The following is a 27,910-nucleotide window of genomic DNA, read 5'->3' as shown; positions in this document are numbered from 1 at the left end:
AAATAAAGTCTTCCGTTCTGCAAATATTTATAGCAGTTCTTACAATCAGTGCAAACTCAGAAATCCTGCTACCCCCCTCTCTAAATAAAAATACAGCTGGATAGAAAATACAGGAATAACTCCTTTAACAACGTCTCTCTCAGTATAAAGAAAACATTCTAAAAGTCAGTCATATAATGATGCTAAGAACGATAAGTGGGTTGGGGTTTTTTTTTTTGCCCGAAGTGGCAATTAGTGTTAAAATTAATGAAGCAGAAAAGCAAAGCAAATTTGTGCATGTAATCAAAATAGAAAATCAGGTAACTATTGAAAATTTAACTGCAACACTAAGAAATCGTTACACAGACTAAAGTGAATTAAGGATGGAAGGAAAAATCACTGTAACATTATTTGCTAAAACCAGATCACGTTAAAACAACAGAAGACTTTAAACAAAGCCAACCAAAGGAATTAACTACTACATCCAACGACCAAATTACAAGTATCCCAGGCAAAGATGGCATTCCATGTTGGTACTGATGTACTGAAAGGATATTTTCTCTGGACCCCTAAACATCTTCCACAAGGCAACGTAAGGTGACCGCTGGTGGGCCCTACCCACAATTGCCACAAAGTCAAAGTAAACTGTGGCAGGGCAAAGGCAATCGACCATCCGAACCAGCCACACTGGTATCTCAGACAGAGCAGAGTGCCTAAATTTGGCCCCAAATGGACAATGCTGACCCAGCAACACTGTGACCAGCCAGCATGGTCACTTCTCATCACATCCACCGCACGCACCTTCTCACACCTACGGAACATAAAAAGCTTGCATGCAGTCACTGGCACGCACAACCTCCGAACCACAGGCTCCGCAGCTTGCCCATGGCGATGCTGCTCCGCAGAGCACAAGCTGGATGGACCAAGCTCTGGAGAAGCTCCCATCAGGGTGCAGCCCGTGACCAGGGCATTGGAACTGGTCAAGATCCAGCCATCAACAGTGCCCCAAACAAGGCTAGTTCCTGCGGCCAGGTTCCCACTGCATTACAGTGCAGCTCATCCTCTGGTTTTCCTGCGTATAACCCTCCTTTCCATCAATCCTCACCCTTTAAAAAACTCTGCTCCTGGAAGAGAAGTGATCCAATTAAGACTCGTATACATAAACACCCAGGGAGCTAAAACTTTGCTCTACAGAAGAGGTGGGAGCAGAGAAGAGGCCAGGAGGATGCAGGCAGGAACAAAGAGAAGCAGCTCAGTTCTGTGCCACAGGGAGAGGGGAAATGGAAACTCCCCAGGCTGGGAAAAAGGACTCTGCTCGGAAAGCTTCCCCTCACACAACCCTCCGCGTAACCTGCAATGCTCCTGAATTACAGGGGAGCTTGGAGGAAAACATGCGGACGTCACATGTTGAAAACACTGTCTGAAAACGCTTCAAGACATCCTACCATTTTTCACTAGGTAGTAATAACATACATTGGCAGCTCCTCAGTATGTTTAAGGGAAAAGAAAAAAAAGCAGCAACATCCAGAAACCGTAACACTCACCCTCATTTTGTGCTTTCATACAGCGACTGATCTGATTAACATACAGCATTTCTCTTTATAGATTAAATCATCAACACCTAAAAGCACCTTTGACTGCTTCTATTTGTCTTGAGAGGAAAAACATCCAGATTCACTAAACCCAATAATGAACGCAGTTAACGAGTATAGACCACCAAGCGCCGACAACTTCTACAGACGGTGTCTATCCCATCCCAACTTTGCTAACAGGACAGGTGGAAGTAGGTAGCACCGCTGTGAAAAGTTCACAGCAACAACAGGGCAGACTCCGGCACACAGAAGTAACGAGCAGCAGGGGAATGGGTGGGAATTCCTGACTGCTTTTAGAGCTCTCATTAGTGAAGAAAATATCCTGCTGACCCACACCGCACTCCACTGCAAATACATTACATCTAATCAGGCAAATCTCCTGTATGTGAAATTGAAATTAGGCAGCCCTGGGGACCACTTCAGGACTCCTCAATTTTTATTTCAACTCATCTGATACAAAGAAATACAAAAGTAGTCAACTCCAAGCCTGCCTGACAAGCACGTTCAGCAGGCAATAATGCACCTGAAATGACCACATCAAACCCCTCCATGGTTTTCAGTACTATTGTATTTGACCTTTAATTAAAAAACACTTCTAGGCACCATCCAATTTTTGCTGCTCCCTTGAGTGGGTTTCCACTCTACAGGATTTGATGAATTTGAACCTTGTTTCATCCTTTCTGAAATTCTTCAAGGCATGAAAAGAACAGCATGTGGATTACATTTAGATACTTATTTGTTCTTGGTGCCAATTTACCATTGCTTGGCCCAGACAAAATTGTTTAAAGGGTGATAAGGAAAAAAAGTCATAAAGCTTCCAGTCGCCTGACTAGAATTCTGGGCAGAATAGCAGTATCTTCAGGGGTACCCAGGGGTCTCCAGAATAAATTACTGTTGGTGGACCTCAGCACAACCATCACAACAGCTGCTGCCTTACCAGCACTAAATCAGGATTATAGAAACCCCTTAAGTTAGGGCTACCTCCCAAAATCATGATGAGGATGAGGCAACAAGTACCAACACTGTTTTCCCCAGCGCTGTCACTAGGAACTGATGGCGATCAGCCTGCAGCTTTGTAAAATGAAGTCCCAGATCAACATCCTTGGAGACGACCCTCCAGAACCAAGCTACGGCAGCTCTTTAAGGCAACAAAGGGGAAAACTGAATTGCCAACAAAGCCATTTTGTCGAGAGAGAAGACTATTTTGCAGTGGAACCAATCCTGCACCTTCCCCACAAGCACTAATCCCTTCAACAAAAGCTGGAAGTAATAAAAAGCTATTCAGGATGCAGTCTGGAACAAATCTACCACAGTGTTTTTTCAGACAGTTAAAATATCTGTCAAGCTAAAAGGACACCAAACGCAGAGTGAAATCTGCTATGCATGCCTTTTACTTAAAAATACACACAGGGCAAATGGTCAAACGCACATGTGTACACACGAGTGCCCGCCTCTCCCGAGGACGAGTTGCTCCTCATGGCTACTGAGCCACGTACAGCCTCACCGGCTCCAAGAGCAGTTGTATTTTCTGGGCAGCCTCGAAAAGGACACTCAATTTCCTCAACAGCCTCTCTGCCTGTGTTTGAAAACCTTGGCCTCCGAAAAATATATTTGTAACCCAGGCAAAGAAAAATCAAAAAAGCTTAAAAGAATACTCAGCATCATAAATAAAACAGCTCTAAAAGGTTTGCTTTGGTTTTAAATATGCAGGAATGGGAATGCCAAGGTTCAGTTTCCTGTGGAAGGCACTACAGCCATTTCCTGCCTCATCACATCATAATTAACATGCCAGGACAGCTGGACTTTATCAGAATTGTTTCATCAAAAAGCAACAACCTTTGAAGACTATGGCCTTTTGTTTCCATCAGTAAAGGCATAACCAGGCCAATTTCCATTGCTTATCCTTAATGATCGCAGCTGTAATTTGTATGTAAATTATCAGTTAAATTGTTTTAGATCTGCAAAGCTCAAACCATGGTGCAGGAAACCCTTCAAAACTTCTCTCAAAGAGCAGCAGCCAGGGGCTCCATTGAGGTCTTGGACTTTCCCAGGCTTTGCCCATCACAGGCAGGAGAAGGTAGAAGAGGACACCGGACCGTTGCACACCGCTGTCTGCCACGTGGCACGCTCAGGGCGGACATAGCGTACCCCTCCGCTCCTCACTCACTTCTCAACCTGTCTTGCAACACAGCATCTTGACTTAGACATGGCCTTTTGGATGCGATATAAAATCTAGAAGAGGAATACTGACGGGAAGCCTTAGAAGACACTAGATCCACAAGCTTCAGTGGTTTGCAAAAGCACCGCACCAAGTCCCACCCCTAATTTTCATCCAGCTCTGATCTTGCCAAATCACAACTCTCTTTCAGCAACATTGCATTAATCCAACTGAGTTACTATGATGCAACTTTTCATTGAAAACAGACTGCTTGCAGGGATGCGGTGCCACGACTGTTCTCCCGGTTACAGCTCTTCCCACCCAGCGTTCACAGACCAGGAGGAAGGCTGCGCCGCTCCCTGCTCCCATCCACAGCTTGCAAGAAGCCCCAGCAGTTTGCAGGCACCTTGCAAAGGGCGATCTCATGAGGACTTGTTTGTACAAGGCTCTGCTTGGGAGCAATCTCTCTTCTTGCAGTTTCCTTCCTTCTACATGGCAAGAGTTTGCACTCTCCCTGCCATCCGAGATGTTTAAACGTTCACGCTCTGGAGGCATCTTTCACTTTGAGCAGGGAAAGTGTGGTTGACCCCCGCTGAAGTACACACCCCATCCCTGGCAGACGGAAATTGTCAATGGCCTTTCACCAGCTCCTGAATCAAGATTGATTAGCAGCAGCTTAAAATGATAGCTCGTATTACACGAACATCACTGGTGCTACAGGGGACACCACTGGGTACATCTCCCTGTTGCGTGAAAGGGTGGGAATGGTTACCACCCTGTTACAGAGCACAGCTGCCTTGAGATCAGGCCCTTTGCTTTTTTTCCTCCTTGCTATAGGCACAAAATATGTATAAAAAATATTTTTACATATATATATATTTATATATATATCTCCAAAGCTATCTGTGCTCACTATGAATCACCAAAGCCACCGGCACAGTCCAGAAGCAGTCTTTGCTAACGTGCCGAAAATTTCGCAAGCCTTTTTCTGACCAACACCAATAAACCTCTACAGCAATAACAGACAGAGGGGCATTTCCTAAAAGGAATTTCTACCCACGAGTCCTTTTCAGGGGAACACTAGCATTGCCTGGGTTGGTGGGTTTTCCCTAGGCAACTTCTTTTAAGAGCAGTGTCCCTTTTCCAAACTGGCCAATTATCTTGGCCACCACATTCCTTTGTCAAAGCAGCCTCCAGCTGCCTAATCTCAGCCACTTCAAGCTGCACCTGTGAATCAGCCCGGGGTTAATCACACTAACAGATGGCAGGGGCCAAACAGGCAGCTCAGAACTTATATCACTTTAAATAGCATCTAATGTTTCACAGCTTCAGACCGGGGCAGTCATATACAACAGTAACTAACTAGGGCAGCTGAAATCAGGCCCGTGCTTTATCATCTGCACGAGTGTTTCAAGCATACAGTATAGCTGCCCATTACCAACCAGGCTGAGGAGCAAATATACTACCTGGCTACCACGTTTGGTAACTAGCTGACACCTCCCATGAAGGATTTCTGTGTTCTGTGTGTTATTGACTTTACACAGCACGAGCGTTAGCAAACTACCAGTCACCGAGGGGATTTTGCAACAGTGCATAGGGGCATAAGGAACCAATATGAATTTTACTTTTTTTTTTTTCTTTCTTAGCAACTGCTCTATTTAGAACCTATTAATAGCTTTCCAAATTCTCTAAAGGGACTGAAGTTTAACATTCAGATAGGTTTAAGACTCTTTTAGCCCATTTTCATCATGCATAAGTAACATAAAAATGTGGGTTTAGTGCTGGATTGCTTTCTTTGCAACAAACCTTGAGGTCCTTTGCAGACAAAAGAACCTCATTGTGTCCAAATTCATTCTCCCTGGGGAGATTTCTGCCGAGATTAAGGCTTGAAGGATTTACCTCATTACAACTAAATTTTATTTTTAAAGTTTCCATACCACCTTTTAACAAAGTGAGTTGGATCTTTGTTTCTTCTGTTAAATTGCAGCTCAGATTCAGGGAAAGTTAGTTCATCTGTGAGAGTCTAAATCAGACAAAGACTGAACTTCAGTTCAGTAAGAAAGGAAACTGCAGAAATGCTAGCAAGAAGGGAGAAAGAAAGTACAGACCAGTAAAGCATGTTTAGAGGAATATTAGTTTATTTTTCTTTTTCTTTTCCAAGTTACGAACTATGTGAAACAGAAAAATGGAGAAAGACAAAGATACCGCTATTTGACAGCCCATGCAGTAACAATCAAGAAGCTCTGAAGGCAGGAGCGCAAAAGACGGGACATTATTTTCCACGTGGATCTTGCTAGTGACTTCTGGCAGATCGCTGTTACTTACTCATCTGGTTGCTGTCATTCACAAAGTCCTCGGACCCATCATTGTCATCTTCATCATCCCCAGAGGAAAGGGCATCTGCACATCAAAAATAATCAAGTCTTTAAACCAGCCTATTTTTACAGACAAATAAACCAATATGCTACATCACAGAATATCTATCAAGGAGAACAGATGTTATGTTAGTTGTGCAGAAGCTGTAGAAAAAGAAAATCCAGCCACAGCATGTGTGTCATTCTTATAAAACGCTAACAAAACTAGCTAACAATCCTGAAGTGCTACAAAGTTTCCAAAGGGAGCTTGCTAACTCCAAAAGTCTCTTTCCGCTTACAGTTTTTATTTTTCTTAAAGACATTCAGTTGAACGGAACTGAGTGTCTCCAGAGTGAGCTATCTCTAAACTTAAAGGATGTAGGACACCCCTTTTCTTCTTCTGATGCGGGGGGGGGGGGGGGGGGGGCGGGCAGAGCTTGTATTCATTCTACCGGCTTTATCACCATCACAGCAACTCTGTATAATTTAATCCTGTCACAGTGGCATAACACAGAGAGCTCTTCAGCAGCTGTTAATCACTATAGATCCCGTGAAGTAAAAAGAGTATATACAAACTGAGTCCATTTCAGGGTCAAGACAAGGAGGAAAATACCTGAAATAACTACAGAACTCAGCTCAACTGGCTGTGCCCGAGCGGACCGTTTCACATTATATCATAACGTGTCTTTATATGACATTTTACAGCTTCTACATGCAAAAACCTATGTTTAACTCACTCACCTGTAACATTTACAATGAAGTACAGAGTATCACTGTCTAGGGTCCTAGCAGCAGTGCAAGCATAGAGGCCTGAATCTCTGGGTGTAGCATCCTTAATTTGTAAGTACTCCCCAATAATCACTGTCCTATTGTCGGGCCCCAAAGGGACCCCATCCTTAGTCCAACTGATCATGACGGCGTCTCTCAATTGACAGCGCAACTCAAGCGGTTCTCCTGGAAGTGCTGAATATACATCTGGCTGAGAGATTTGGTATTTGGTTGGTGGCTCTGCGAAGGTGGAAGGGAAGGAGGAAAAAGAAGAAAGAGAACGGAAAGGAGAGAATTTCCAACAAAAGTCAGTGAAGGCCCTTTTCATCCACAGAAATCAAGTTATGTTAAAAAAAAAAAAAAAGTTTCATCCAGATTAGCCCAGCAACTTGTCTCATAAAACTGAACCACATGCAGGTATGGGGTAGGCTTTAGTTTCAAGAAGTTAACCACAAACAAAGCTCGCTCCCTTTGGATCGGTGTCTTGGCACGTGCCTTGTTCCGAGTGCCGTGCAAGGGCACAACCCTTCTTACTGGCCACAGCGAGCCAACTCTGGGGAGATGAGTGATGCTGCACCTGGGGGCTTCAAAGATTTTGGAGAAGGCAGGAGGAGTTCAAAAAACAAATTCAGTTTTATATCTTAGCATTTGAGCCTATGATTCATCTTATTTTATAAGTTGCTTCTTTTTTAAAAAAAAAAAAAGAACCAAACTGAAGGGAGCTGTGTTGGAAGAACAGGACGGTCAAAAAAACCCTTGCTAAAACTAAGTTAATAAACATGAGTTCCTATACACAGCACATACAATGTTCTTATTTTTCTCCCTGCACCCTTCCTTAAGCCTCTACACTTGGACTTCTACACTGCCTACTCCGCTCCCAATGACAGTAACTTTATCTTTTTTTTTGCTTCATTTCTTATTTCACAGCCTCTCCTGAGCAGAATACAGCAGAAACCTGGGAACACAAGCAAAGCTTTCCAAGTCGCAGCATACACAAGTTCAAAAGAAGAACGGCTCATCCATCAGTTCCCTTTTGTAACCAAATAATGAGAAGAATGTCAAACCACAGCCTCTTTCCAAAAAAACATCCTTGGAAAACTACATCTGCCTATAGTTACTAGAGCTTCATTGCCCCTTTCCAAGGCTGGTTCTCAGCAGGGGGGAGGGAACCGCAGCCTGGGCACTCGGGAGCATCTCTGCAGCGGGCAGCGGGATGGCTCGGCACACCTATGACGCACTCGAGCTGTGCCAGATATAGGGACTGCTTTTGTTAACTGGCTTTTCCCTGCAACCACAGCATCCCTCTCCCACGAGCCTCTTGGCCTCGCCAAGGCCAGTGTGAACCGTAAATAAAGAAACACGATGGCACCTTCTGTTTGCTCATGAGGAGGGTCACACCACGCAGACAGCTGCTCCCCGGCACACATCCTTCCCTGCGCAGGCACCAGTTGTGCACCACTGTGCGTATACATAAATAAAACACACGCCTCTTTTGGTTTGTTGGGGAGTCTCAGGGAATATTAAAGTAGGTGCCTCCTCAGTGTCCACCCCTGCTTCTAAGAATACCGAAACCCTGAAACCCATGTTCCTCATCCTCGGGGAATGGTGGTGTTGTTATTCGTATCACACTTTCAACAAAGAAGTCTGAAACAGGCGTCACATCTGAGCTGGCCAGTGGATGGGAGTTTGGAAGCGCTGAAGCTCTGTCAGTAGTTTAGTTTTCGGTAGTCCTGCAAGGAGCAGGGAGTTGGACTCGATGATCCCTTATGGGTCCCTTCCAACTGGAGACAGTCTATGATTCTATGAGTCACAGAAGTGGCCACCACAGCGGGACACTCGGGCGTTTAAATATTGGGTTATACTGATGTACTTGAAAATAGCGTGCCCAGTGTCTCCTCCCAGTCATCCTGGACTCACGTAATTTCAGGGAGCTCAGTGGAAGTTTGCCTGAAGCAAAGGGAGAACAGACCCAGGGATGTGCCCCTGCAAAGCAAGTAAAGCTTCTCCTGGCTTCTTCCCCAGGGTAAACAAGCTTTTTTTCAAACAGATTTGACACACGCATCACACCAAGATGGTAGCCAGGAAAAGCACCTAAAACCACTTAAACAAGACCAATTACAGAGACTGTAAAGATTCTTGGATTTTGATTTTATAGCAAGGTCTCTAAGCTTTCTAGTATGCAAAGTTCCAACTCAAAGTCTAGGACAAGCTACATATACAGCTTTATACTCCTCCAACTAACTCAGTCTTCCTGATACAGTCACAAATCCACAGATCAGGTGTTTCGCTGAGTACTACACTATGCTGTTAGAAACCTAATTTCCAAAAGGAGCATGGGCTCCTTTCTACATGTATTTTGTAACAGTAATGACTATATTTGAGTCTGCTTGAGATTTTTCTTTTTAATTCAGATTCAACTGTCAAATAATTTTTAAAAAAGGTAACTGAAGCCAGCTAGCTAATTTACTTTGAAGTTTTTAAGACTTCTTTGTAATGCTCTACCCGCAAAGAGAATTTCTTTTACAGAGTTTAACTGTGCCAACAATATACTGGAGTCTAAAAATGTCTTTAAACTTTTTAAAAGCCACCATGGGTGAAGATCGCCCAACCCTCCTTTAAGTGCATTAGTGGCTTTTGCTGACGAGTGCCAGGAACCTCGAAGGATGGTCACACAGGATGCAGCATCCTCCTGGGCAGATCTGTTGTTCCCATACCAACACAAGGAAAGTAATTTTCTACCTTCCCTCTTTGATTGCATCTCTTTCTGAACTACTGTCCCCAAATTTACACCGAGTCAACACAAATGCACATCCAAATTCAAAAAGCTGCAATTGATTTCAAAATGACCCCAAAAAAATCATTTTGCAAGGAAAATGACGAGCATACTGAAGAAAAACAAGTTTCAAATATGTATTAGCATTTGGTAAATATTATCCTCTCCCATTTGTGTCTCTCTAGAGTATCAGGGAAGATACAGCACAAAGTATCATGAAATAATGAAGTCATGTTTGGAAACAGTGAGTTATTTCAGGTAAGCCTTTGTGTTGCCAAACTAGAATGTAGCAGCACTTAAGACTGTCACTTTTTATAATGTTTGCCTATAAACTTTTTCCAGTGTGGGTTTGAAATGGTGCCCAAAAGCAAACAGAGAACAGGTGGGATTCTGAGGCACAAGTCCACCCAACAGCCTCACTGCTAAAATCAACCAGTTTAAACTGTTAAAAAATTCCCGGCAGCACATAAACAACCTACGCTGCAAAGTTAACTCTCTCTCCAGGATACTGCACAAGGATTTTTGCACTGTTCTGAAACTTAGGGACAAATTTTGAACTCATGTACATGCTGTGCCATCAAATCAACGGTTCCCCCGAGGCTGACATCAGGATTCTTTCCCCACTCCCATGTCTTTTGATGGTACCAGAGAGATACGGCTGCAAGTTTGCTCAGCCCTCACTAGCACCCATCCGCCAGTCTTTTCAGCAGCACCCTTCTGAATTTTCCCTTCGTCAAATAGCTAGATGGGAGGAGGAGATAGCCCTGCAGAGCCTGCAGCACGAAGCAAGGCTTGACGATCTGGTATCACATCCACGCTCCTCCAGCTCTCCCTGAACTCCTGCCTTGAAACCGTATCCTTCAGCCACCACCGAAAGCTGTAAATCAGCCCTTCGCTGGGCAGGCTCTGCACGGCTAAGGCAAGGCGGCACGGCATTACTTTCTAAGAACGTTCTTCTGCAAATCCTATAATTGTGGCATAGTTCCTACTGCGAAGGGGCATTACCTGATGGGAATAACACCTGCCTATCACCCCTTAACAAACAAACAAGCAACAAAGGCACGTGCAAAATTTCTGGTGGTGTTCTTGAACACCGGGGGACAAGGGAGGGCATGTTGCTTCTGCCACTGTCTGCTCCCAGCTACATCCTTCTTTGTAAGAGTGGTGCATACAATGTAGTTATACTTTATAGGTGGAGCTATTGAACGATACCGCCATGGAAAACCAAGCTGTTGTTGAGTAAACAGATGTGAACTTTTTCTTTGCCTGCTCATATGGTCTTACAGCACGGTTTATGCCATCCAGCCATCAAATGGAGTAAATACTGTTTGTATAAAAGCCACGACCACAACAGAGGTCTGGGGACACCCTGAATGCTCTGTTTCAGATACTTATGATACATGCAATTACATTCCAAATCATGCTTCATTCAAGATTTGGTCACTGAAATGAGAGATTTATATTTCCTTAGGTTTAAAATTATTATTATAGTATTATTTGTCTCCATTTATTAAAATATTAACAAAGAGCTGCTTATCTTAAGGCTCAAGGCATTTAGTTACTGAGTTACAGAGCCAAATAATTAAACAATCAGCTAATAGCTAACCCCAGCAAAGATTCTCACACAACTCTCCGTAACACAAAAGCCTCAGCCCCCATCAAGCCACTTTCACTTCAAAAGGCTTTAGTAAATAACTAAACACTCACCATAGCGTGCCCAGAAGGGTCAACAGACCTGACCTGTCAAGAATCCAAGAGGTTCATTGCAACACTGAATGTCCCCACAGGGGATGCCAGGCTGCCAACCCCTACCGCTCCTCCTGCTTCTCCTACCTCTTCCCTGGTTTTCATTGAGGGAGATCCAGCAAGACCACACTGGATGAGCAACGTGGAACGGGGCTCCTGAACTAAGCCTGAAGCTGAACAGCCCCATCCCATGACTGTGCGAGTCAAACCCAAGCCTTTACGCTCCCGCCAGGACACAGCCTCTGTGCCGGCTCAGGAAGCCCAGGTATCTTCAGTCAGGTTTGCAACCTTCCTTCCCACCTCCCAGGTACAAGCCGATGGGCTCTTCCCTCAAATGAAGTTGACAAGCTAATATTAAGAGTAGTTGCGTGTCCTCTTCTGACCATAGATGATAAATGCAGCCTACAAAAGAAATGGCCACCGGTTTAGAAATGCTAAGAGTCATCCTGGCCATGGTGACTACCTCCTGTTAGCTAACACCAAACCAAATCCACAAAGGCCAGCACGTCTGCTTATACAAAGGGGGACAAAACAGTGTTTGCAATTCCTCCATCTGCTCCTCCAAAGTCACCGGATTCCTGCTGTCCTATTTGTCCTGCGTTTCCACCATCTAGCTGTCAGCTCTGCCCAGCTCTGCCTCCGCCAGGCATCATCAGGAAGTCTCTGTTCTCATAACAGACCTTCCTTTCCAAATTACTGCAGTTCCTTTTATAATTTTAAAACACAAAAAAAAAAAAAAAAAAAAACAAAACAACAACTAAACATCACCACACCACCACCCAAAACCACACAACTTGTCACTCTACAACACTCCAAAAAGAGCAGAAATCATTTCCCCCTCTCTAATGTATGAAGACATTAATTGTTCAAATCTGATGAGAAAGATCTAGGACTAACGTCATCAAACACATAGCATCAAAGAGATACCCATGACAGTTACAAACACAAATGCGGCAGATTCTAAATCTTCACTTGTTCCTTTACAACAAGCTCCCAGGCTGCTCTACTTGAAAGCAGTGCCTTCCACTAAACGTTAAGCATCAGACTCTCCAAAATAAATTGATGTATTTTTTCCTGGCATCTTCTTTAACCCTGTTATCCTTATTTCTATAAGGACCTAGTCATCTGATGGGTATAAGAGATGAAACCAGACTAGGGGGAGGGGGAAATTAGAAAAATTCTTTCGCCATGGAACTGAACATTTGCAAATGAAGTAAGTGTTGCCACATAATACATGTCTGGTACTCTAGCATGTGTAGAGCTTCCAGCCACACTGACCTGCTCAGGCATGGACCTCCAGCATCATGTCAACTCCTATTGAGCGTTACATACACTAAGATCATAAAAAAAAAAGTGAATCTCCTCCAATTGAAACACTTGCCAATGTGATCATGGGTAAGGGAAAAAATTACACTGCACTAGCTTGTTTTCCTAAGCTTTGAAGGCTTAGAAAAATAAATAATTCTGATGAGCAGCAGAGTTTCACCTCTTGCAGGACCCTCTGGCCAAGAAAAAAGCTCTGTAAATGCTCCTAAAAGTTATCCCCACGTGATTACACCTATCTGCCTTGTGTAATGCTCTCTGGCAGATGAGCAATTACAGAACTGCAACTCCTTGAGGTAACTGCCCCCAAGCAGCATTTAGCCCTGGCTACAGACACAGGGGCCTCATCACACCCAGAAGAAACCAGTGGAGGCAAACCTCGTGAGGTCCCCTGCTACATCAGTGTGTTGGCTAGCATGGAGTAAGGTGCACAAACTATTTCAGCATGGCTTTGATGGCTGCAAAGCAGCTGGGCTGATGCGTCTCACCCCCTGGTTAAAGGAAGAAGGCTGCTCATAAGAAAAAGGAATTGTACTTGGCTAGGCTTCATGCAGAGATTAAAAATTCCTACAACTTGTAGCCTGCTTGCTCCTACCTGTCTTTATAGCTGTGATGGTTGAGTTATGGCTGCACAACCACGCAACATACGTCAAAAATGCCAAGTATCACATGCTCATGGGCTTGGCTGTGTGCTTTATGCTTTTGGAAGCCAAGCCAGGGAAGACTCAGAGCATGCCAAGTTCAAAGTAAACAGCAGCGAGACCAGCAAGGCCACCTCCTGCTGCTGGGAACTGCCCTGCAATTTCTTCCTGTTTGTCCCCATTCTTCACAGTCTGCTCCTTACAGGATGAAGGCTTCTTTATACAACAGTCACCATAGGATTTATCTTTAGATACAGGACAGAGCAAGAAACAGAAAAGCATCAGTATGTCTTCTGCACAAAGACTTGGTAGCCAGGGAGGGAGGGAACACCCCCAACCTTGAGCAGCCACACCAATCCCCCTAAAATTATTGTGCTGCCCTTTGTGATTTCATCAGTATGATGAGAAACTACAGGCCATCACCTTAGGGATTTGAACCTTTAGTTCCAGGCACCAAATCTTGACCATTTCTGCTCGAGTCAGAAGCTCCATCAGCTGCCCAAAGAAGCAGAGTGATGGTCTCAGTGCTAAGAGTGCTGGGGAGTACCACACAAACCTAACACGCGTGTAATGCAATCTCAAAAATAATTAACTACTCTTCAAACTCATTACAGAAAAGTCTTGTCATGTAATCTATTATAAAGTACAAAGGGGAAATGTATCACCTTTTGCCAGAACCTCAAATGAAAAGCTGAAATTAGCCTTTTCTCGCTAAAAAGCAGAATCCAAGACGAGCATCATTTTCTCATTGTTTCCACTTTCAGCAACCGCAGCACATCAAACCTTCCTGACTCTATTCTGCACATAACCAAGATGCAGAGCAATTTAAGCAATTCCCATTGTCCAGCTTAGCACTAAAGTCTGCATGGGAAAGGCTCCATGTAAGATATACAGCCTTGGGAAAAGGTATGAGCATGTATATTTAGTTGCAAAGGGGTTTTCTTGGGTTTAATATTTTCTTGATTATCTGTAGCTTTTTTCAGGTCCCTTATTTGCATTTCAAGAGCAGCATAAAAACATAACAGAACATAGCATAAATCCAAACATAAAAACACAAGGTTTTTTTCTTGCAGGTTTGCCGAAGGCCATGCTCTGGACTAGTACTGCTCAACATGCAAAAGAAATAAATTACAACTGTGCAATTACAATTGCACAATTTCATGTTTGAGTGTTAGTTCTGGATGCAGAGAACATCTATTCAGATTCCCTATAAGCAAGTCAGCAGTTGTTTCTTTTGTACACAGTCCCACTTTTACTTGACTATACAAATCCTCTTAATTTTAGCAGCTCATCTGGTAGTCTCATCTTGCCTGTTCCCCTGAAATTTATCTTCCCCAACTTCCTAAAGCAGGATTTGAAAAAAGTCAATGGAAACAATATCCCCAAAACATCCCCTCAGCAATTTTGAAAGTCCTATCCACAACACGTTTAAACCATAGGATATTCTCCAAATACTCCAAAGCTTCAAGGCATATCAGGCTCTCTTTTAACTGAGAGGAACGTTTAGTCAAAGGCACCACAGCTAACACAGTTCCAGCTCCACACAGAGAATAGTCACCAGTGGCACCTGCGGACAAAGAGAGAGCAGCAGAACAAGTCCTGATGTTAAAAGCTAGGCTGGCTACCTGCACTTCCAGGTGGCACACACCCATTTACATGACAAGGGTTATTTTTAACTTGTAGACACCTCCTTCACTCCTCACTGCAGCAGTGGCTCCTGGGCACTCCACCATACTAATGGAAGATGGCTCAAATGCTTCTGAATCCTTAGGAGAAGGGCTATTCCCGAGCAGTGCTGTGTTGCAGATTTATTACAGAGCCTCCGTGTTAATAATCCTGAACGTCCAAAATACCTGTGCTACCCTGGTGAGTAAACAGTATCAGATAAATCTGGGTACTTCAACGCTGTAATATCTAAACAGGATTGCTTTTCACGATTAAACTACGTTTAACAGCACCAAGCTCAAGAACTACTCAAAATTTAAACCGGGTTTTTTAAATGATTTTTGAAAACCGCTGGGTGGCATTCAGATTACAAAACATACTACTTTCGTTGAAGCAAACTGAACATTGCAGCATGGAGACACTGAGCAGGGAACTTTACAAACTTGCAAAGCAAGTCTCACAAAAGCACACTCCCCCTTGCTGCCCAGCTGCCGGTCCCGCCAGCAGCTCACCTGTACCCCCCACATCCTATGCTAAAGAGAGAGCATTGTGAACCTTACACAGTTTTTCTACATCACAATTTTTTATTACATTTAAAAACTAAGTTTCAGCATGGTACTCTGATCAAGCTCTGTTCCGTCCAGCCACGACTTAATCCCCTACAGATTCGTCCTGGTCAGCGCAGCCTGCAAAGGCATGTGCAGCCACAGCATCCAGCTCCAAACCCCAGCAGGGACAGCCACAAGCCCCCTGGGAGAAAGCCCGGGGTGATAACTACCATGTCACAAAACTCCTTTCAAAGCAGAAACACATGAAAAGCTAAGAGGAAAAAAACTAACTACAGCCAAAATATGATTTTCTCTTCCCCGGCCAGCTTCTCATCCTCCTTTTTCTCCCTTCCAGTCCCCCAGCACATTGCCTTTCCCAGTAAACCCTCATAAATGCAAGCCCTTTCCTTGGTACAAAGGAATTTTCCCCTCCTCTCAGTTCTTGTGTCTTTGCTACCGTAAGGCGCTTTGCGAGGCTGCTCCACACCGGTTAATGTCCCAAACTGATGAGCCAGTTCTTTTGCGGGGGAGGAAAAGCAATAATTACACACAACTTGCAACGGCATGTGAGGAGGGGAATGAAAGTAGGTCAGATCTCACAATTCCTCAGCTACGCCGAGGTTCACCAAATGCTTTCACTTACAGTCATTTTAAAAATACAATTAAAATAATAATAGCATGGCAAGCGAAGGGCACGGCAGAATTCAGCTAGCACTTAGTTTGCCTTTCTGTCCCTCTCTTTGATACGGATCGTGTCATTTGTGCAGTGACAAGCAGCAAAAGGTCCAAAAGGACCTGAACCAGCAGAAAGTGAAGCCCGTGAGACACATCTCTATACCAGGTGCTGACTACTCCAATACTCAGAAGTAGGTCCAGGAAAAAAAATGAAAAAAACCCAACCACACCACACTAAAAAAATGGGGTTCTTTTTCAATAATAATTAAGAAAAACCCATAAAAAATCCCAACAGCAGTGATAATTAAGATCTGGGAAACAATAACCTGAAGATGTACTAGTAGGCATATGAATTATAAGCTGTTTTTTAAGAAAACCACGTATTTACCCCTCTTACAGAACATCTCATTTTGCAACTGTCCTCATCAAGAGGCACAGTCCCCAAGGAGTAAATGCCAACACAGTTTTGCTGACGCTCTCAACTCCGAGTGAAACCCGAAAGGCCAAACTTCCAGAACAGCTCAGCACTCCCCGCGCACGTTTCGTAATTATAACAGGAGCTGCTGGCTGCTGCACTCTTTTGCAAATCTGGTCTTTATTTAAGATTTGACTGTACTCAAAGTTGCTCCAACTTCTCTTTCAATCAGTTTAAAAGCTGGTTTAGTCCCCTGTACTACAAGGCGGCACCTCTGATTTTGGGGGCATACTGTGCCAAATCCCCCCAGAAGGGCTGCAGACACACAGCACCACGTGCTGAACCTAAATCCAAAGGTCTGAATTTCAAATTGCTTCCCAAATCGCTGTAAGGATAATTTTACCCTGGAAGGCTCCTTGCCAAATCAAGTGTTGTCCAGAGGCACCACAAACACAGCTCTGTGCGTCCTGACCGACTCTGCAGAGGATGCTCCCACCTGCCCAGCTGCGATGGGAGCCCGGTGTACCCAGCCTGACACTGGGCAACCAAATCCACAGTCACACTACTGCCAAATTCCAGGCTCTTCATCCTCACAGACATGTTTTGGGTTCCTGATGTCTTTTCAGCATGAATTTTGCATTTGTTTAACTACACTGAAATAAATTTTCTCTTCTAGTTAAACCAGGTGCACTATTACAAACAGACAAGACGTAACTTGCCTAAGTGGGTGATGGTTCTTTTAAAACCACGGGTTTATATTGCTAAGGAGTGCTGCTTCAAAGAAAGTCTCTGCTTTCGCTGTAAAGCTTCAACCTTGAGGACTCACAAAATGTTTAACACTTAAAAATCTGACACTTCCAACAAGGAGGTTTTCTCTATTAATGATAGAAAAAGGGATGCTTAAGTATTCTTGCATTCCCATCTGTTTCTAAACTAAATATTCATTCTAACACTAATCTTTGAACGTATTTGTTTAAAGCCAAGTGATCATTTCTACCAAAGCTGGGAAACTGGATATAGAAATATGCTCATTAAGCGCTATGCTATGGTTATTATCAAAACGCCACAATAGTCCATCGTCTCATGCGGACACAACCTTGCATAACTGGAGATGTCAGCATTTTCATTGTAAATTCTGCTTTCAAAGGTTTGTAACTTGCCTGTAAAAAAGCTACTATAGCCTGATTTTTGTTGCAAGTTCTCTGCCAAGAAAGAGCTATTTTAAAATTAGAAAACTATGCATCCATTGGAGTCAGCCACTGGTTTGAGGGTTTATCTATATAAATGGTTTAAAAAAAAAACAAAACACAAACACCACAACTCAGTATCTTTGACTGGCTCAAATGCGCTCCCCCCCCCCCAAAAAAAAAAAAAAAAAAAAATCACTAAAGGAAAAACATTCCTAAAAGTTAGCCTAAAAGTTAGTATTTTTTCTCCCTTCAAAAAACTGCAATTGTATGGCAGATAATTGCATGTTTCAGGCTTATTTGTGCTACTTTGCAAAAGAGTTGCCACACTGACACATTACCAACTCCCAGTGTCTCATCAACACCGACTGTAAATAACAACTCTACCCGTGCCCAATTAGTTTGCAGCTCAAGACCATGCCCCTGCTAAAGGACTGCAGATTTTAAAGGCAGAATGGACACATGAAGACTGATTTAATCTGGCTGCTTGTACAATTCCCCAGAATCTCAGCTAGCAATTCCTGTACTGGGCCAAATAACTTACTGAACCGGATCCCTGAAAGGGCATCCAACCCTCACCCAAAGCTGTAGGGATGTCACATTCCTCCATAATGGGCTGTGATAATTGCCCTTCCTTGAACAAAACAAAAAGACCCCGAAAAACCAACCCTCCCGATTCAACTAATCGGTTCAAATTGTTAATCATGACTTGCAGATATCAGAGCCACTGTTCTTGGGGGGTGGGGGGGTGGGGGTGACGGACAACAAACATGTAACAAGGAAAGCCTGGGTGAACTTTTTGCTTTATTCTTCCTACCAGGTTGGAAGCAGCATCCCAGTGCTTCTCCATCACCTCTGCCCCTGGAGATCACCACCATGCAGGACCCCACCGGCCCTGCAACCACTCTGCGTGGGGTCCCAGCAGCATGGAGAGGACCCATGGGGGCACCCCAGGAAGGGGAGCACACTGTTCCCCATAGGACAGAGGACATTCACCCCACCACCCCTCCTCCACATGCTGCAGCCCTTGCTCTCTCCCTGGGAGCCGGGGAAGCACCTCACAAGACTCCACATCCTGATCCAGGCAGGCTGCCAGCAGCTAAGGAAGGATCTCTAAGTGGACTGTGCTGGAGCACTGTGACCACAGGTGACATTAACCTTTAAGGACTGCCAACATTTTTCCAAAAATGAGCGTATATTCTTTGTATTATGCAACATTTTTACAAAAAGGAAGGTATTGTTCTGGGTACTACTGCACTGAATGTGTTTCTATTTGTTTATTTCTATTTGTTTAGGGCCAGCAAATAGCTGTGATTGAGTTAAAGCCCAAATGACAGCTTGTTACTCACTCCTGAGCCCATCATAAGCACACATCACCCATTAAAGAGGGTCTCTCTCTTTCGCTGCTGCTCCTCGGAGCCTCCCACACGCACGTTTAAGGCAATTTTGCACTACTGTGTTTGTCACAGGACACAGAATTGGGCTGTCCCTTGTGGAAAGCGTAAATTAGTCCTTTGAAATCTGACCTAAATTAACAGAACTGAAACACATTGTTACTGCACCAGGCCAGGGCTCCGAGTGGGTGCTCCAAGGACAGCGTCAAGGCACTGCAAGTGGGGAAAAGACAAAATTAGCTACCCAGCAGAACGATAACACACAGCTTGGGCAAGAGGAGGTCAAGGGAGAGCTTGCTATTTATCAAATGTATGTCTAAACTAATTATTCAGTTCACAAAGTAACCCTTCAACCTATGTGTGCGGTCAGAGCCCTTTTGAAATGTTGGCTATCATCAAAGGCCTTCACAGCCCGGCTACCCAGAAAAAGAATGACTCCTTTGTACACACTGGGGTAGGCTTTATTTCTAAATATTTAAAAGCAGAAAGTCTTCATATTCCTAGGAGAAAAGACATATACGTAAACACTTGATGCAAGATACAATTCGAGAGCTGACAGTCTCCAAACTCACTCCACAGGTCCTGTTTCTGCTCACACCACTGGACAGCCTCCAATTATACCACCGCCATGACCAGTAACACTCATGCCGAGGATCCAGCCCCCAGCAAGCACGCGTGAGACCAGTTTCGACATTATAATTTACAACGACTCAAGGTACCATTTTTCAGTGTAACTACTTTCATATATACCAGAGTAAAATCTGATGGCCACAGATGAGATTGAGAGCTCCACATGTCCAGTGTTCTGTAAAAGCACGAAGAGAAGCGTGCTACCAAAGAGACCAGAATGACTGCAAATAACCAAAGGTACCCTCGATGCATGACAGCATCTTGCACGCGTCCTGCACGTATCCATACAGCCCATCCCCCTACCAGATAAATACTGCTCATACTAAAGTACATAGTTAACCAGATACTCTGAGGAAAACAGTTGCAAATGTCCCTGAAGTTATGTCTAGCTAACAGACAAGAGCATATTCTCTATTGCGAAGGAATGAAAAAGCCACAGTCTCAACTCCTGTTAACACTGCATACAGCTTGCTGAATATTCTGAGTCGCCAAGACAATAAACAGTAACAATAAAAGCACCAATATCAAAAAAAAAAAAAAAAAAAAGACAAGATTTAGGGCATGTCCATGAAGGAAGACTAAGGAACAGATCAACACGTGTCACCAAAGGTCATGGCCCTGTCGACCTTCTCAGCTGGTATGAAATGTCATCGCTCTAATGACTGCACCGTCAGCAGCTCTATTGAAAATTTACATTATCAGAACACCTGACACCCCATTCCCCACCCCCCTCCCCCCCAATTAGCTGTGGCTAAAATGTTTGGCATTCACTAAATTAAAAAAAGAAATCTGCTTTGTCTTTGAAGAGATTTTTGGAAAGGTTTTTTGTTTTGTTTTCAGTTTGGAGAGCTTGTGGGTGGCAGTGATGGAACCCAGAGAAGGTGATTGTGTAAAAACTTGTGGGTTTTTTTTTTTTTAAAGGGGTTTAATGAAGTACATAAAGGAGGTTTTATTTCCCAAATCTCAGATATAAATCCCACACAATTCCCTGTATTCCGCAGCATAAAAGCTCTTATTATACTATTAACTTAGAAGCATTTTTTGGTGGGGTTTTCTTCTAGTTTCTGGTAATGATTCAGGTTCTCACATCTAAAATTTTTTCATGTCAGTAACATGTCTGTCCAGGGAAGAAGTTTTAAATCCTTTTTAACAGTTTACTCTGACAGAACCCAGATTCCACTCCCTAGATATTCACTGTAGAAGAAACATTTTAAAATCATAAAAGCTATTCTTTCCCTGAAAAGGTGAAAAATTATTGGGTATCATTCAAAAAATGTGACTTTTCAGCCTGTAAAATCCTCCGCCAATCATGCAATCACATTCTTTCTGATTTAACCCTAAAACTAGGGGACCTCACTACAAACAGCTACTCTGAAACCAAAATTATTCATGGTTTTGTCATTCCTCTGAAAAGCCAAAAAGTCACCAGATGTGCAATTAACAAATCATACAGTAAGTGGCAATGAGAGTTGGGCATTTTTTCTTTTTAATTCTCAAAACCTTCAAAAGAAAAAAAAACCCACATCTTTGCTATCAGCAGTCTCTGTGGCTGACAGATGACAATATTGCTATACTTTTTTAATTTTTTTCAGGAATGCTTGCTAGGGAGAAGGGCTCATCGTCTCTAAATAGTTCATCCCCTGCCACCAATAAAAATGTACTTGGAACGGATTCTAAAAATGTGTTAGCTGGTGACGTCTATTTTTAGAGGCAGTGGATAGAAACAAGTAAGTTTTGCGTGAAAATTTATTAAATAAAACCAAAGCAGTATCCGTGGTCATGAACAGCAGAATGTGTGAAGGCCAAATTCTCTCCTGCAAGCTTGCCAGATCAGAAATGCTCTACGGACTGACAGTTGAGTTATTAGAAATATAATCAGTCCTGCAAAGGGCTGATAAAACCTGATGAAGAAAGCCTCGCTTTCGCCCCCGAGGTGCTCAGAGAGCAGGCAAGACCTTACACAACACAGCAAAATCATTCTTAAATACAGTCAGCTGATGACAATAAAAAAGCAGCCCCTCCTTAGCTCTTCAGAGAAGAAAATCACTCTGCAAAGCTTGAGGAACAGCTATACCTAGAAGAACATACCAACAGGTGCAGGCTCAAGATAGGAGATTTTATCAAAACACCTCTTCCAATGTAAAGGTCTCAATTAGCTTTTGCTTTCACAGTAATAAATTGCAGTCCTTGCTCTTCAGATCTCAACGTTTACACCTCCAGAATTGGCAACCTAGACGCCGTACTGAGTGTTCTCAGATATTAACGGCAATAGGGAAATTTATTCTAATTACTAACACCAATAAAGCTGCAACACTTTTAGCAGAATGCCTGGCAAATTTTAAAGCGTTCAGGCCACACGACTGTAAACTATTGGGATTTATTTCCCTCTGAACTTCTCAGGTTAAGACGGTCACAAGGACTAATACACCCATTTCGTTCGTTGAGACAGCAACGTGTAACACATACATAAGTGCACCAGACTGGCTTCCTTCAAGGCCCATTCCTGAAAACTTTCAGCCATACACTTTGATTATACGTGATGACAGTCCCAAGTGAAGTCACTGACACCACTTGCTTGCATAAGATCAAATAAATGCATGCTTGCATGAACACAGCCCCCACGTGAGCAGGAAAAACCAAAAAACATAACTCTTGAGGGCTTATCTGCTACCTGATTTAGATTTACCAAAGCACAAAGATGTTGACTTCTATTTCAGATGTTCAGGCACTTAAAATTAACTTATTTTGCGGAATTAAGGATTCTAGAGTGATTTACCTTCAGGTTCCAGCGTGGTGTCTTCAACTACTAAATTAAATGAAGGTCGAGCCAGGGAAAGTCCAGCCATGGTGACCACCACCAGGCAGATAAGGCAACCCGAATCCCAGCCGACCATCTTTTTAGAGTAAATTCCTGGTCCATTTCCATATCTCCATGTGGACTTTAATCCCATCTGAACACCTCTAGAGAAGCATGGAGAGAAAGCAGTGCCTTCGGCCAGGGTAATACCTCCTCCCTTGGAACAACGGCTGCTGCTGTGGGGAGGAGAGAGATTTAACACTGTCAGCAAAACATCTTAAAACACAAACCAAAACAGCTTCAGAAAGCCCCAAACAGAGCCGAGGCGAGAGGGAAGGGAGGAGGAGGATGGGAAAAATAGTTTTCCAGCTTCAAGAATATGTGAAAAGTGAGTGACTTTTCATTTTCTGTTAGCAGTTTCCATCATCACCTGAGGCGTAACCAAGTCCTCCTTGTTTTTACAAAATCACTTCTCAGCACATATTTAGAGAGCTATGTTACTGACAGAAAAATATACAGTTTTTTAAAAAACGAGAGGCACACACATGTGCAGGCACATAACCTGTAATGCTACAAAATTACCACAATTAGACAAATGATATTGTTATTGTTTGAAGGTTTATGTAAGTTTGCCTTGTTTTTCATTCCTTCACCTAGGCAGTTCTGAATTTGCAAGAATTCAGTAATTTTCCACAAGAAGAACAGTTGACAAATACTCTTTAGACTTGGATATTCTGCAAAACTTTTATTTCACCTCAGGACTTCCAGCTCCACTATGGATGTACCACCTTCTGACTCAGAGCAGTGTCCTCTTAAAGCCCGAGAGTCCTGTACAGGGCTCCACTCTTTGCAGGGACACTGGCTAGTTACATTGCATTACAGGTAATTAAAATCGGTATCAAGTATGGTACCAATTGCAGCTTCATAGGAGACCTCCCCAGCATCAGTTTCCATTCATATACGCTAAACCGTGTGCACAAACATTTCTCTTCTCTTTCTCTCTCTCTGATGCTTATTGATATATTTTAGGGGGGGGGGGGGGAAAGTCTACTTTATTCACAGTAAAACTAATTTAAATTGAGTTAACTGGTAATCCAGGCATGGGCTGATGGAAGAGGGAAGCAAAGCGGTACCAAACTAACTGGCATACCGTGCTACCACCACACTAAGATGACAGGTGAGGGTCAGAAGAGCATCCTCACAGGGTGATTTTACAGCTCAACCAGAAAATTATACCTGATTTTCCACTTCAGAAATAAAAGACGGTAAACCTCAGCAAAGGGATAAAACAAGTAACTGCAGCAGTTGTTCTTATCTGGCCAATGATTCATCTTAGATGTGATGAGATGCAACCGAAGCTTAGAGAGCACTTGAAGGGAAAAATAACATAAAACCTCTTTTTCCCTCCTGCCCTCACTCTTCAGAGAAAAAAAAAAGAGGCAGGGAGTGTAGAGATAAAGGCAAACTTCTCAAAATTCCCTATCATTTGGATGTGGTATGGTACCTCAGCATATACTACACAGAAACATGGGCAAATACCCATCCTTTACAAAGCCAGCCATTAAAAAGTTTATTCAGATTTTATTAGATTTTTGCTACCTCCTACATACAAACCAAGATCACAGTGCTACAGACAAAAATGCTGTTGAGGCATCTTTTATCATGGGTACTATATACAGTAACTACCGGAGTCGGTAGAAACAGATTTTGGATGACATAAATAAGGCACTTGGGGAAAATAATTAATACACGGTATTTCTGGTGAATCTCCAATACTTTAGGGCAAGTTTTTTCACCCCTCAGCTGGTATCAGTTCAAAGCTCTGTCCCTCCTTTAGAGAATTAAGCCTAATGTGAGCATCCCAGACCGCAAGCTAGCAACTACTATTGAATCTCCAGTGAAAACACCACCAGACCACTGCATAAACATTTGTGAAGAGCTTGCCGAGCACTTCTTTAAATAAGCACAGAGCAGGTGTAGAACCGAAGAGAGCTCTGTCGGTGGGATGGATGTGGATTTGGTGAGGGACCGGAGCAAGCTCTCCTGGACGCTACCACCCAGGTCAACCACCCGACCTGCTGTCTGACAGCCACAGCTCTGTAGCTCCATTTATCCAGCTATAAAGTGGGTAGAAACGCCAATTAACAGACCAGGTGCAACACTGATTTGACTTCCATAAGCCATCCTGTAAACTCCGATTCGAGGCTATGTATATAAATGCAAAATTTAATCATAATTTTGAAAAGAGAAAACATACCAGAATGCTAGCAAAATTCCAGACTAACAGCATTAATTCCACTTACGGTTCAGCTGTTTCAGATTTTTCAGCTACATTCAATGCCGCTGCAAACACGTTTGTGGTTCCTATCCTCACCCTAAATCCTGAAGCACAGCACAAGGCTACATGACCACGCGTCTTCTCACCTGAAGATTTTTGCCAGCTTCTGCACCTGAACATCTGCCAGCAGAAGGAAGGACTCTTCATCCGCAAGGCAGCAGAAAATTCAAACCCGTGGCTTGCAAAGGCGTAGCAAAGCAAAAATCAGAGCTCTGGACCCATCCATGGAGCCAAACTGCTTTTTACCACCACGACAGCGACCAGGGTTCAAGGACTGCCCTTTCCCAAAAGAAGCTGAGTCTAACGAAGATGAAATGAAACCAAATTCTTTTCATAGTTGAATCGCCACAGTTGCTGGGGGACGAGCCTCTGGAAAGACCTCCTGTGCTGGATAATTATGTACCTCTATCTCAATGTTTGGAACACAGCCCCAGCATGCTTTTTGGCCTCCACAATTCTGGCTTCCTGACTACAATACCATAATCCCTCCTGGAGTCTCAGACTCAGTGAAAGCCACACGTAGTGTTTATTTTTCCCCTTGAAAGGGAACTCTGTCTCTCTTCTCAGCCTACACTTCGGGGAGGAGTTGTCAGCCTCCCATGATTGATGGCTCTCCTTGCCACTCGCTCATCAAGTCAATTTTCACCTCCTCACATACCTGCCCAAATTTCTTTGCCAAACTGACAAGCATGGGAAAGCAGACTGGTTTGGGAGCCCAACCAAATTCCTCGGAGCTGTACTTCAGTTTAAACACACTCAGACACACAAACAAGTAGTACTTGTTCAGCAGTGGCATTAATTAAATTCAATGCTCAGTGTTCTTTTTAATCTACTTCCATTGTTGTTTATAAGATGTTTATCACTCCCCAGGGAGAGCACAATTTGTAGAGTATGTTAACCAAATCAATACATTGCTTGTTGTATAACTCTTCGGCATCTTTCTCTATTAGGCAGGGAACAGCAAAATCTGAATGAAATACGGCTCTTCCCTCCACAAAGAGATCTCGAGTGCCCTAAAAGCCCAGTAGCTTCATCAGAAAAATCCAGGTACGCGAAGCTTTAAAGCTAACAGCTTTATATACACATGCACATAAACACACAGAAATATATATGCATCTCTAAATATATATACACACACTCGTATATCTGACAAGATTCTTCATCCCAGTTCAATCTCCAAGCAAATCTGAGCATCACAGCTATTAAACATTAATTCTGGCGGACTAATGGGAACCGGCTGGCAGCTTCAGTACTTTTTCATTGTTTGAACTTCTTTCATTTGCTTTCCAGGACTATCCTATTTTTCTCAAGTCTTTTGCCACCAAGAGATGGGGGGGGTGGGGTGGGGGGTGTTGGAAATCTGCATTTTAATTGACATTCCAGAGAGAGAGAGAGAGAAGTCCAGAGGCTGCTGATTGCTGTCTATTCAGCCCAAACAGGCTTTTCAGATGAAAATGAGTAAAGGCTAGTGGAAGATTTACAGGGATTTGGTACAAAGGAGACAATGAAGTTCTAAATGTTGATAGCGTTTCACACCAAACGCATAATGGGTCCCTGTTTGAAGGGGCCGTTTTGCATTTAAATATATATTTCGTGGAGGGTTTCTCCTCCCCCCCGTGCCGGACCGGGCAGTTGCGGGCGGGCGGCCGCGCTGCCCGGGCACGGCGGGGCAGCACCGCCCGCTCCTCGGAGCTCCGGGCGGCCCCGGTCTCCCCCCGCCGGCGGCCCCGGGCCGGGGGCTGCTCCCGCGGGGCCGAGCCTCCCCTTCTCACCGCGCTGCCCGTCCCGCTGTCTCCGCTGCGCGCCGTCCCCTCGGACAGCCGTGCGCCCTGCGGAGCGGGGACCGGCTGGGACCGCTGCTCGGGCGCCCCCCGCTCCCCGCTGACAGCAGGACCGAGCCGCCCCCCGGCCGCAGCCGCCGCCCGGCCCCGCGTCCCGCACCGGCAGAGCCCGCCCCGCACCAGGTGCGAGACCCCGCGGCAGCGGACTCCCCGGCAGCCCGCAGCCGCCCGGCTCCCGCGGGGCCGCGCACCTTCCCCCGCCGCCCCCCGCCCTGCCCGGTGCCGGCTTACCTGCAGCGAGAGGCTGGGCGGGAAGGGCCCGCTCGCCCCGCAACAGGCGGGCTGAGGCGCGGCGGCTCCCCGCGACGGGGAGGAAACTCCTGGGCGGCCGCGGTCACTCGGCGGGCGGCCGCGGCGGGGCCGGCTGGCAAACCCGCAGCGGCGCAGCGGGGCGCATCCCCCGCGGGACGCGGCTGGGGGAGGCAGGGGGTGGCGAGGCGAGGCAGGAGCCGGCCCGGCGTCCCGTCCCGTCCCGTCCCGTCCCCTGGCTGGGCTGCAGCGGCTACCGCCTCAGAGGGGCGAGCCCGCCGTGCCCGGCGCCAGCAGCCTCCTCCCCCGCGCGGGCATCGCCGAGCAGAGCGCCGCGGGCCCCGCTCCGCTCCATCCAGCCGCCCGCCCCGAGCCGCCGCAGCTTTGTCAGCCGACAGCCCCCCTCGGGTGGGTGGTGGTTTTGTGTTGGGTTTTTTTTTTTTTGGTTGGGGTTGGGGGGGAGTTGGTTAGGGTTTTTTTGCCTCCCCCCTTCCCCTCTCCCGGCGCACTCCGCCGGCTCCCTTCCTCCCTCCCCTGGTCACTCCCCCCGCTGCAACCCGAGCCGTTTCCTGGACGGCGCTGCGCGGCTCTGCCAATCGCGGCGGCGGTGGCGCGGAGCCCCTTCCCCCGCCCGGCCCGGCCCGGCCCGGCCCGCCGCCCTGCGCTGCGCTCAGCCTCCGCGCAGCCGCCACCCCGGCCGGGGCACGGGGAGCAGCCGTTCAGCGGGGAGCGATGCTCAAGAGGAGGCGGGATGGGGGGAGCGGCCAGCCCGCCCGGCCCCGGGGCAGCGCATCCCGCAGCCAGAGCAGGGCTGGAGCGGGGGGATGCCGCACTGCT

At 45.0% G+C, this 27,910-nt stretch overlaps 1 protein-coding gene across 1 annotated transcript in view; it reads right to left on the bottom strand.

The window, feature by feature from the left end:
• FGFR2 (fibroblast growth factor receptor 2) overlaps positions 1–27,184 on the bottom strand; it is an 87,546-nt gene extending 60,362 nt beyond the window's left edge. Inside the window, exons 1-4 of the mRNA XM_080401495.1 lie at positions 27,056–27,184; positions 22,625–22,881; positions 6,825–7,091; positions 6,055–6,129 (exon numbers count right to left, since the gene is read on the bottom strand). Coding sequence (XP_080257621.1) covers positions 6,055–6,129; positions 6,825–7,091; positions 22,625–22,799 — 517 coding nt within the window. The 5' untranslated portion in view covers positions 22,800–22,881; positions 27,056–27,184. The remainder of the gene's footprint in view (positions 1–6,054; positions 6,130–6,824; positions 7,092–22,624; positions 22,882–27,055) is intronic.
• Between the last annotated feature and the right edge of the window lie 726 nt (positions 27,185–27,910).

Source organism: Falco punctatus (genome assembly GCF_963210335.1).
Source record: "Falco punctatus genome assembly, chromosome: 9".
Lineage (NCBI taxonomy): Eukaryota > Metazoa > Chordata > Aves > Falconiformes > Falconidae > Falco > Falco punctatus.
The sequence above is the reverse complement of the archived record's forward strand: the minus strand, read 5'-3'. Positions and strand labels throughout refer to the sequence as shown.